We start from the raw sequence: 12,536 nt of genomic DNA, 5'->3' as shown, positions 1-12,536 counted from the left end.
TGTGTCCCCATGAGATACAGCGCCCCCCTCCAGCAGGAAGTAGTAAGAGAAACTACGCCCACATTCCCAAAATTATCAAGCTGGCTTTGGAGATGGAATTGGCTCACTCCTTCTCTAAACCCAGACATATTGCTAAAAGAAAAGGTTAAGAGATTCTTGTGTCCCAAATCAGAAGAGCCCTCTTGTGTGGGACAGAGAAAAACCAATATTTTTCTTTAAAGCAGTTTGATTATAAATGAGATCTCTTTCTGAAGACAAAAAGGGGATATGATATAGATATAACAGGATAAAAGGGTAGATTAAGGAACTTACTTCTAAAGAGCAACAACTTGTTTAAAATGTTTTACATTGGTATAGATTTTAGTCTATTGATACAAACTTAAAGTTAATTTTGTTATACTGTGTGTATATTTCTAATCATGTTTAAGGTATTGTGTTTGTATAGCTCATTTTAAATTGAAATGGATAATTAAAAATAGATTAATAATTAGTCATCTATGATAATCATACTCGTAGCCATGTTAGTTAAGTCTTCTAGATATACATAGACATATTTCAGATAGATAGGTAATCCTCAGTTACTTCAAAGACCTACAGAATATGGCATTTAAAATACTTTTAAAATTTAGACTTTCTGGACAGTGAGACATGTCTGTTCCTGGCAGCACCGATTTACTTCAGAGAGGAGGATGGGCATTGAAGACACTTCATATGGAGTTTATCTTCACCTTGGCAAAAATAGCCATTTGGGCAAGAAACTGTTCTTGCCTGGACTGCTCGATCAACTGGACATGCAGGACCCTTAGAAAGGTGACCACTGAACTTTGCTTGACAAAATGGTCCTTCAGGCTCCTGCTTCACAAGAGGAAACTGCCAGATATTCTACAGGACACTGAGAGAAGTGACCGAGAGACTCTAGCCCTGTGGGCTGAAGACAAATGCCCCAACATTACAAAGGAACATTAGGTGACTGTTCAGGCTGCCAGCTGTCTCTGTCTATCCTGCAAGACTCCAAAAGGTTGCTTGCATCCTTTTCCCGGTTCTCAGGTAATATTATATCCTTCTGAGGTCTTTGATGTGGTTGAAGACTAGATAGTTATAATTTCCTCAATTATGATAAAAGATAAGTTAGATATAAAACCTTGGACTCACAAATATAAGATAGATAGGATATCTTCTTTAATATTGTAACTGTAATTCTTGCTTGATGATTGTTTTGTTATATGTAATTTTACTATGTAAAAGTTAAAACCTTCCTTTTAAAAAAAAAAAAGAAAAGGAGAAGTGCTGTGGATATTGCTCTGTATAAATAAAATGCTGTTTGGCCAGTGGCTAGGCAGGAAGTATAGGCGGGACAAGAGAGAAGAGAATTCTGGGAGGGGGAAGGCTGGGGCAGAGAGAGACGCTGCCAGCCACCGCCATGTAAAGCAGCATGTAAAGACACTGGTAAGCCACAAGCCATGTGGCAAAGTATAGACTAACAGAAATGGGTTAATTTAAGATAGAAGAAGCAGATAACAAGAAGCCTGCCACGGCCATACAGTTTGTAAGCAATATAAGTTTCTGTGTGCTTTCTTGGTTGGGTCTGAGAGACTATGGGACTGGCGGGTAAGAGAGATTTGTCCTAAATGGGCCAGGCAGGAAAACTAACTACACAGATCCTGGTAGCACACGCTGCTTTCCTCCCACTCATGGACCCACTCAGCCTTTCCCTTCCTAATTCACCCCTATTCCTAAGGGTTAAACCCCAATATCTATACCAATACATTTCACTGAGAACCCCCTGTGACCACATCTATCAGGATCCCAGAAGATTTCCCTGCCAGGCAACACACAACCACTACACTCTCTTCAGAACCAGAGAGGGAAACAGAAACCAAGGAACAAATCACCCACTCAACAAAAACAAAACCAGATACCAGCACCTAGAGTTAAAATTTTCCCAAACCCAGATCCCTAGATGCCAGTGTAAAACCACAATCATTAACAGCGATGACAATACATTTCCGATACAGCATGGTCTTAGAAGCATTCACAGTGCAATGGAATGGAATCCAGAAATAAATCCATGCACTTAACCATCAACTGATTTCCAACGGAGGTGCCAAGAACACAGATGGAGAAATTATAGACTGCAATAAATAGTTTGAGGAAAACATTTTATCTGCACACAGTAGAATGAACCTAGATGCTTTATCATGCAATATATACAAGTTAGCTAGATGGACTGAGACAAATGCAAGACTATAGTCCTGAAGTTTGTGGAAGAAAACAGGTGGAAAAGATCAATAGAACTGACCTAGGGCATGACTAACAAGCATAGGCAACAGAAGCATAAATAGACAGGTGGGACAGTGTCAAAATAAAAAGCTTCTGTAGACCAAAGGAGACAATCAGTGGGGAGGAAGGATGACAGATAGATCAGAATAAAATATTTGAGTAGTATTTATCTGAAAAGGATTAATACTCAAGTGTAAGGAATTCAGATGGTTTGAAGCAACTAGTTGACCTGGTCTTTGTGAATGTATGAGTAGTGCCTCTTCAAAAGAGAACTGGGCACTTCAGGAATCCTATCAAAGGATAACAACAGATGAAAATAATACATAATATGAAAAATCTATCATAGTCTAGCTGGGCCCCTGAAAATGAGTCCTTCACAGGAGATCAAGTATTCTGTCTGAAAACACATTTAATGCTAAAGAAATTTGCATTAATATAACAACTGGAGAACTCTAGGGCTGTTGGGGGATGAACTCTGAACTAATCAACTGATTAGATTGACTGAAATGAGAAGCAAAGCATTAACTGCATCCTTATCAGTTATCTCCACACTGTGTCTGATTGACACAGTGGTATTGAACAGTATTATACTACTACTCTTGTACCCAGAAATGTATCATCCAGTAATGGCAGTCATTTACAGTGTCTGTACAGTCCCCAAGTACTTAAAGTATTTATTTTGGCACCTGTCATCTTGACTTTTATTTCCTCACAGTAGCCAATTTCTCTCATCCACATTTTTCTGGCTGAAATGGAAAATTGATGAAATAGCTCATTGGCTCTGGTAAGATGATGTGCAATTTCTCTGCTGGTCAGCCTTACATTATCAATACTGCCTTGCAGCTACGAGGAGAAACATCACCAAAATGTTCATGCTTGAGTAAAAAATGGAGGGTGGGAGTGGGAGTAAATCTAGCCATTATCTTTGTTTAACCAATTTATTGTACTCCTGGTATTGTTTTTTCTTTTAATCCTATCCCTACAGGGACAAGATAAGCTGATGAAACTCAATACAACAGCTTGTATAGACCCCAGGACAGAAGCCTGTGTAAGTGTCATGAAAACTGTAACTTCATTTCCTTCTCTTTTTATTTGTTTTTATATGTGTTTCTTCTCTTTTGGTGACCTTTAACTATCTCATACAATTAGAGTAAAATTTAGTTGTAGTATTTGGATAAACTATAGCAATTCTCACTCCCTTTGCTCACTCACTCATTTTAACTTGGGGAAAATATGAATTACAACAGGCATCTGTCAGGTGTGTTGTTTGGCTTCTATTGCTGTGATAAACACCATGGCCAAAAGCAACTTGAAGTGGAAAGAGTTTCTTTGGCCTATTTGCCTGTCAAAGTCCAACACAGAGAAGTCAGCACAAGAATGGATAGTCAGGAACTAAAGCAGAGGCCATGGAGGAATGTTGTTTACTAGCTTGCTTCCCTGACTTGTTCAACTAATTTTCTTGCAGTAGTCTGGGCCTTCCTGCACCAATCAGCAATCAAGAAAATAGCCCCAGAGACATGTCCACAAGCCAGTCGATTGATATTTCTTCTTCTCAGTTGACTCTAGTTTGTGTAATGATGATTAAAATTATCCAGAACAGTCAAGATACTGACATATAGAAGCATAGTCTGCATGATGTAAAATATTCATTTTATGAATGGGCTTAATTGCATATCTTATTTTCTAATATATAAATTTCTCTAGAGAGGGCAAATTGAGCCCAGATTCAGGGCAATATAACAAGACTGTTGTTTCAAAACCAAAACCAAATGGGGCTGGAGAGATGGCTCAAAGTTTAAGATCACCTGCTACTCTTTCACAGGACCTAGAGTCAGTTCCCAGCACCCACATGGTAGCTCACAAATTTTACATAGAAAATAAAAATATATAAATTGTTTTTTAAAAACATAACATTTTCTAATGTGTCCATTCTTATATTTCCTTTATTCTATTGATTTTGGATGCATATCTTTAAATGTGATCAGGACTTAATATCAAACTAATGAACACCTATATCCCTTGGGCATTTTTATAATCCAAACATGCTCATCATTTTTTTATATCTTTACTATTTTCTTTTAGAATTTCATGCAATGTATTTTGATCATATTCACTCTCAAATCCTCCCCTTAGTTACTTCCTATATCTCCCCAACTTCTTTTTTTTTAATTTAGTAACCAATAGACTCCAATTTGTGCTGTCCATAAATTCTGGACACAGGGCCATCCAAGGGAGTATGGTCCACCTAAACACCTTCATTTTTGTATCCCTTGTTCTCTAAGAAATTCTGTACTCATTGGTCTCTTCTTGTCTTCCCAGTGCAAATGTGGGACATGAATTGCCTGGTTCACTTCCTCAAATATTTCAATTTGGCCCATAGTAAGTTGCATCTGTGTTACATTTAGAAACTATTTGGATGAGGATGTTGTCATTGGGATTGTGAGAACTTTATTATATAACAACAATGAAACTGGTTTTGTTTCCAGACACAATAGGGCAGCCACACATACAAACCCACAGTGATTATGACAATATGCACAAGACTCATGTGAGCTCAAGACAGACAAAAATCTCAATATGGAGGGGGACATGAAGGTGGATATAATCCCATCTCTAGATGAAGAGATATTAGTAATTGATAGCTGCAGATATTGTCAGTGCCTTGCTCAGCCATCATCAGAGATGATTCCTCTTGCAGTCAATAGGAGCAAACACAAGGACCAACAGCCAGACATTATGCAGAGAGTAAAAGACCTTGGAACACTCATTCTTTTGTTTCGTTTTTCTTGTTGTTTTATTGTTTTTGTTTTCATTGCTGTTTTTTGGTCTTTTTTCTTCTTTGGGAATGTCACCTCCTGCACCCCAATCCCACTCCACTCATCTCCCAGTCCCTCTGTATCTACCCCTCACTCCTATAGTGCCCCCTCCCCATCCAAAGGAAAGCCAAAAAAGAAAAAATAAAATAAAAATAAATGGTATTTAAAAGAAAAACACATCACTCCTCCATCTTTCCCATGTTTCCATCACCTCTTCATTCATCTCAGTGGCATTGGGAGCTGCTCTATATTATGTACTACACCCTCTTGTCCAAACCATTTCACTTGCAAATGTTCATTGTGTCATGAGTTATTGATCAAATTCAAGTCCTCTGACTTTGACACACCATCAATAATGGACCCTCACCTACATTCCTCTCCGATATCCTGCTGTTGCTCCAAGTCATGGAGATCCTGCAGCTATGGCTCCTCAGGATCAGTCCCTCACACTCCAGCAGGTCATATATGGGATAGATGTTGGGGTGTGCCAACTCCAAGCCCTGGATGTGTACCTATGTGACAGCTGAGTGGGTCAGTCCAGGCCACTGAGGTCATTCCTCTCAGGTGAGGGGCAGAGCCAGCTCTCCCAGGCTGAGGGGTAGGACATGCTTTCCCAAATGTGGGGGCCAGCTCTCTTGTTGAGTAGACCACCTTTCCCAGACATCAGGGTCCGTTATCCCAGGGCCAGGCAGGTTTAGAGTCAGCTCTCCTGTTGAGGAGGCAGGTCACTCTGGGCTGGTGAGAAGCGGGACCAGCTAAGCAGGGCCCTCGTGCTTCAACACATGGTTTGCATGGGCTCCAGTGGCAACAAGCAACAGACATCCACACAGACCCCAGCTGCTGAAGGACCACAGACCCAGACGTGGTCATTGGCAGCAGCTTGGGATCAGATGTCATCACGACCTCAGATGGCTGTGCAGGCCTCTCAGATCTGCATGGGCCCAGCAATAGCATGGTCCCTGGGCTCCAACCTGGCCCCATGTGGCAGTTCAGACCCCCAGCAGTTTCTCAGCCCTGATGGCAACAGGAACAATCAACCTCAACATAGACTATAGCTACATCAGGGCCACAGACCCAGAAATGGCCACCAGCCCAGAAATGGCCACCAGCCCCAGCTCTGGACTGGCATCAATATGGCTTCAGTGTCATCACAGGCCACCCTGATCTGCGTGGCTGCAGTGACAGCATAACCCTCAGTCATCAAAGATGGACTCAGATGGTATCTGGATATTACTTTGGTGATAACCAGAGCCTTGGACATTGACAGAGTCCCTGGCTGCAGTGGGACCATGGACCCAGACCTGGCCCTCAGCAGTAGTCTGGGCCTGGATGAAACCATAGCCATAGGTCACAACCCAGGCCACTGAGGTTGGCATGGTCATACTGCATCCAGGGACTGTATTGATATGTGTCTCCTCGGTTGTAACCCGGACCCAGACATCCCAGGTGGCAGCACAGTCCATCCCAATCTGTATGGCCCTGGTGACTGTGTGACCCTTGGGCCCCAACATGGCCTCAGGTGTTAGCCCATGCCCTGGGCATCTGCACAGTCTTCGGTGGTAATAGCAGCCACTGACATTGATGCATACCCTGGCTGCAGTAGTGCCACAGACTGAGACATGACCCCTGGTTGCAGTTCAGGCTCAGTCAACATTATGGTCACTGGTGGTATAGATCACCCAGACTGTCATGGCCCAAGCCTCAGCATGTCCTTCGGTCTTCAGCATGGCCACAGGTGGTGATCTGGAACCCAGGCATCTGTGTGGCCCTTGGTGGTGACAGAGGCCATGAACATCATCACAGACCCCAAGTGCTGTAGGAACATGGACCCAGACAGGGTCCTTGAAAGCAGCCTAGCACATATGCCACCATGGCCCTGGGGTGGGAGCACAGGACACTCAGATGGGCATCACCCCAGTTGCTAGGTGGCCATTGGGACCCAACATGGTCCCAGATAGGGGCCCAGATGCTGGACATCTATGTGCTGCTTGATGATATTAGGTGCCATGTTCATCAACACAAACCCTGCCTGCTGTAGGGCCTCAGATCCAGACAGGGCCCTTGGCAGCAGCCCAGGACCAGACAACACTATGTCCCTGTATGGCAAGCAAGCTTCCCACATCAGCCTGTTTTGGGTGCCTGACCACTTGGTGCTGCAAGACCTCTGGCTTCTTCTCATCCACCCAGCACAAACTGTTCCAGGTGGCCAAGAGCATGTACATCTCTGGCTGTTCTTGGCTTCTTGCTGTCTACCCTCTGGGTAGGCATGTGGGGAACACTCATTCTTAAATGTGGTATCTTTACCACATCCCTGAACACTCAGGGAACTCTGGGGAAGAGGATACAAAAAGAATATAAGAGGCATAGGGGAAGGAAGACACCAAGAAAACAAGGCCCTCTAGATTAGCATGATCAACGCACATGTGAACTCACAGAGACTGAGGTAGAGGTAGCATGCAATGGACCTGCAGGGGTCTGCTCCAGGTCCTTTGTGTATATGTTATGGCTTCCAGTTTAGTGTTTTTATTCCTGAGAGTGCAAATGAGTGAGTCTCTGTCTTTTATGCCCTCTCTAGAGATCTTTTCCCTCTGTTTGTTTTGTCTTATTTTGACATGCTATGTATTTTTAATCTTATTTTATTTTATTATTATCCTTTAGAAGCCTTTTGTTTTCTAATGAGAGACAGAAAGGGAGTGGATCCAGGTGGGAGGGGAGGTGGGGAGAAACTGGGAGGAGTAGAGAGAGAAATATCATAACCAGATTATATTATGTGAGAAAAACAATCTATTTTCAATAAAAAGGAGAAAAAGAAAAAGTAACAGTATCTCTCATATGCATGCATTGCTAAGAGTATTAAACATATTCCCTTTCCAGTAATTCTAAAAGCATGTTCTAATTAACTCAATTTATATATGTTGGTATAATTCAATTACAATTTAAACAATTTGTTAAGTCTCAGTGGAATATTGTTTCACATTTAAAACAATTTTTTCTCAAGAGATTAACTGTGATTAACTTTAGTAAGGGGCTCAAAGTTCAAATTATTGAGAGATTCACATGTTCCTCATAAATTTTATTCCATAAATTTTATTCTAAACATATTATGGTGAATCTGCTTTAGTCTTCTTAGTTTAGTCTCAAGTAAAATTTAACTTTTCTTCCACAGATGAAAATCATGAATGTGAGGTCTAAGAGGAATGTGTTACACCCTGCACACCGTTCATCTGGACATTTTTTTTTTATGGAGTACCTGAATAGAGAAACTCTTGAGATGCCTAAATAAGTCATATAGTCTTTGTTTACCTCCAGTAGGGCTGTTCCAGACAGAGCAGTGGGAAGTAGCTACCACCTCCAATTTTTAAAGGTAAACACCACAATTGTGATGTATACAGAAAGGCAGCTGTGAACATCTGCAGCAAGCAAGCATTGTTTACAGAAGCAGAGAAATAGTTCAGTGGTCAAGCAGTTCCCATAACCAGGGACACACTGGAGTGGAATTTATGACTGGCCCTGAGATCCTTTTACTCTAAGAATTTATGGTTGGTTGGAGTGACCAAAGACCAATTTACCCAAGAAAATTTTAGCAGTTAAAGTATTCTTGGGAATTTTTCACAAGCAGGTATAATTATAGTTCAGTAGTCCACTAAACTGTAAATATTATCATTCTGTGGCTGTCACTGAGTTCTTGGTCTGATTTTCAGTTATTACAATGCTTTTAAGATTGATCCATGTTAGATGTCTCAATCATTTCTTCCTTTTAAATGACAATTTGAATATAAGAAAAAAAAGATCAATTTTTGAATCTACTTTTAAAAAGGAACTACTTGGTTTTTTGTTTGTTTGCTTGTTTGTTGTTTTGTTTTGTTTTTCGCGAAAGGGTTTCTCTTTGTGCCTTTACTGGATCTTGCTCTGTAGACCAGGCTGGCCTCGAACTCACAGAGATCCGCCTGGCTCTGCCTCCCAAGTGCTGGGATTACAGGCATGCGCCACCACCGCCCGGCTACTTGTTTTAAATAGAATAAGTAATGAAATTTTTTGTCTGAGTTTATCAAATGTTACTGGACTGGACATTGTTATGTATTAATGGAGTTGTTTATCTGAATCTGTCAAATGTTAATGGACTAGACATTGTTAATGTAAATCTTGACTATGTACATTGTATATACTTATTGAATATGATTTTTCTTGTATTAAAAACAGGGGAAATGTGGTGGTATTGTATTCCCTGAAATATTGTGCAGGCTAAATAAACTTATCTGGGGACAGAGAACAGGACGACCACAATATTAAACATGAGGATAGGCAGTGGTAGCACATGCCTTTAATCCTAGCATTCCAGAGACAGAAATCCCTCTGGATCTCTGTAAATTCAAGGCCACATTGGAAACAGCCAGGTTTGGAGACACACACCTTTAATCCCTGAAGGTGAGCCTTTAATCCCAGGGAGTGATGACAGAAGGAGAAAGATACATAAGGTGTGAAGCACAGAAACTAGAAGCTTTTGGCTGGTTAAGCTTTTAGGTTTTGGAGCAGCACAGTTCAGCTGAGATTCATTTAGATGAGGACTCAGAAGCTTGCAGTCTGAAGAAACAAGACCAGCTGAGGAACTGGTGAGGTGAGGAAGCTGTGGCTTGTTTTGCTTCTCTGATCTTCCAGCATTCACCCCAATAACTGACCTCAGGTTTGATTTAATTAATAAGTACCTTTAAGATTCATGCTACACCAAATAATATTTATGGATACAATTTGTCCATGCACTGAATAATGATGTCTGGTCTGTTTTCAGGATTGAAAATTATGACATATACCATAACCACTCAATTATCGTCAGATTTATAGACATACCTCTTTACAGCTGGTGGATAAACTCCAGGACTGGGATGTCTAAGTCACACGTTTAGCTTTTTAAGGAACTGCCTTCCTCACCATCATCACTGTTTCTTAGGAAACATGTTGCAGTGATCACATAATGAGACACAGGTGAAAGCTTCGTGGTTTAGCTGCTTTCGACACTTGGCTTTATTGTGGTTTTGTTCCCGTTTGCGTTCACTGAAGTCAGTCTGATAGATGTGCCATGGTATGCTACCACAGTGCTAATTTGTTTTTCCGATGACTAACAATGGCTCCAAGTAACTTTTCCTGTGCTTATATGATGTTCATATCTCTCTGTGACAAAGAAATGTCACCAGTGGAATGTTTAAATCTTTTATCTAATTAGTAGAGGTATTTACTATTTATTGCATTTTCAGAATTCCTTAATATTCCAGATGTAAGCCTTTTATGATATACATGTTTATAAGAATGTTTTCTATTGATCTTGTGGCTTATCTTTTCTTTTTCTTTACAGTGCATTTCAAAAAATAGAAGTTTAATATTTAATGATGTACAATTTATTGTTTTTTCCATAAAAAAGGAAAAGGAAGAGGAGAGAAGAGAAGCACTACATCATTCAACTGTACTGTATAACACAAATAACAAACTTAAAGAATTAGAGGCTAAGCTATAGGGAGAGTTAGTTCCTTAAATGTCCTTAAATTGTCCATTTCTCAATGTGAAGCCAAATTTTAAATTCCTTAATAATAAACATCATGATTATCCACCAAGATGGGAGTCCTCCATATATTTCAGCTGCTACCAATTTTCTAATTGCTAGAAAAATCTTGAGGATTAGGTTACCTAATATGACACAGAACACCCAACTAAATTTAGCTTCAGTACTTCCTAAAAGCTTTGATCATTTGCTACATTCTAAGTTCTAAAATATTCTTTTTTAAAATGTTTATTGTTTATCTGAAATTCAAATTTAGTTGAGTGCCCTACATTTTATTTATTCAATATAGCAGCTTTGTTGGGGTTACTAATATGATTACTGAATGCCAATTTTGTAAAACTTAGCTTCAGATAAATAGCATTGGACCATGGAAAGGAATTGGGTCAATTTGCATCTTAGCAAACAATAGCCCAGCCTAAATTAACTGTGTGTAGAAAAGAATGACCTCCTGGGAAGATAAACACGAACACACAATACCCAGACTAAGGATCACCAAACACGCTGTTTATCAGACTAATTGAGGTTAGGTAAACTACCCTACAGTCTTCATGTATAGTTCCAGTCTTCATCACAAGACAGACTACAACTTAAAGAGGTAAAGACAAGGCCAGCAAAGTCTAAACCACCAAGTGTAGAGACTAAACTACATCAAGTCAACAAAGAACTAATTGGATATTTCTCTTCGTAAAATGTCATACAAAGTGGATATTGCCTTAATGCTTGTAGCTGTTGGGGAGGCCTTGGTAGGGATCTTAGGAAATGCATTCATTGCATTGGTCAACTTTATGGGATGGGTCAAGAGTAAGAAGATTGCCTGTATTGATTCAATTCTCACAAGTCTGGCCATGTCCAGAATTTGTCTGCAGTGTATAATCCTATTAGATTGTGTTATATTGGTGCAGTATCCAGACACCTACAACAGAGGTAAGGAAATGAGGATCATTGACTTCTTCTGGACACTCACCAACCATTTAAGTGTCTGGTTTGCCACCTGCCTCAGCATTTTCTATTTCTTCAAGGTAGCAAACTTCTTCCATCCTCTTTTCCTCTGGATAAAGTGGAGAATTGACAAGCTACTTCTTAGGAGTCTACTGGCATGTTTGGTCCTCTCTCTGTGTTTTAGCCTTCCAGCCACTGAGAATTTGAATGATGATTTCAGACGCTGTGTCAAGAAAAAGGAGAGAATAAACTCTACTTTGAGATGCAAAGTCAATAAAGCTGGACATGCTTCTGCCAAGGTAAATCTCAACCTGGTCATGCTGTTCCCCTTTTCTGTGTCTCTGGTCTCATTTCTCCTCCTGATCCTCTCCCTGTGGAGACACACCCGGAAAATGCAGCTCACTGCATCAGGGTACAAAGACCCCAGTACAACAGCTCACATCAGAGCCATGAAAGCAGTAATTTCCTTCCTTGTCCTATTTGTTGCCTACTGTCTGGCCTTTCTCATAGCCACCTCAAGCTACTTTATGCCAGAGAGTGAATTAGCTGTAATTTGGGGTGAGTTGATAGCTCTGATCTATCCCTCAAGCCATTCATTTATCCTAATCCTGGGGAACAGTAAACTAAGACAGGCATCTGTGAGGGTGCTTCGTAAAGTCAAGACTATGCTAAAAGGAAGAAACTGTTAACAGCATGGACAGATCTGAAGAAAAGTTTTCACTTTCTAAGATAAAGGAATACAAGATCATTATCTTTCATTCTTACATGAATACTGGTTTCATGTTGTGACATCCCTTAAACAGACTTAAGATTGAATCTCAGGAAATCTCGAGTACAACAACCTTGTATGTATCTATCTCTATTTGTCTCTCCCTTTTTACAGAGTTGAATTTTTTTAAAAACAAAATCTGAATAAATTATAACAAATAGCCAGAAGATAAAAGGACATT

General features: G+C 40.3%; 1 protein-coding gene across 1 annotated transcript; it reads left to right on the top strand.

The window, feature by feature from the left end:
• The first annotated feature begins 11,336 nt into the window (after positions 1-11,336).
• LOC118580311 (taste receptor type 2 member 7) lies at positions 11,337-12,275 on the top strand. Its single transcript, XM_036181972.1, has one exon. It carries the CDS (start codon positions 11,337-11,339, stop codon positions 12,273-12,275), a length of 939 nt encoding a protein of 312 aa, XP_036037865.1.
• Positions 12,276-12,536: the final 261 nt, after the last annotated feature.

This window comes from Onychomys torridus, chromosome 3 (assembly GCF_903995425.1).
Source record: "Onychomys torridus chromosome 3, mOncTor1.1, whole genome shotgun sequence".
NCBI classification, from domain to species: Eukaryota; Metazoa; Chordata; class Mammalia; order Rodentia; family Cricetidae; genus Onychomys; species Onychomys torridus.
The sequence above is the reverse complement of the archived record's forward strand: the minus strand, read 5'-3'. Positions and strand labels throughout refer to the sequence as shown.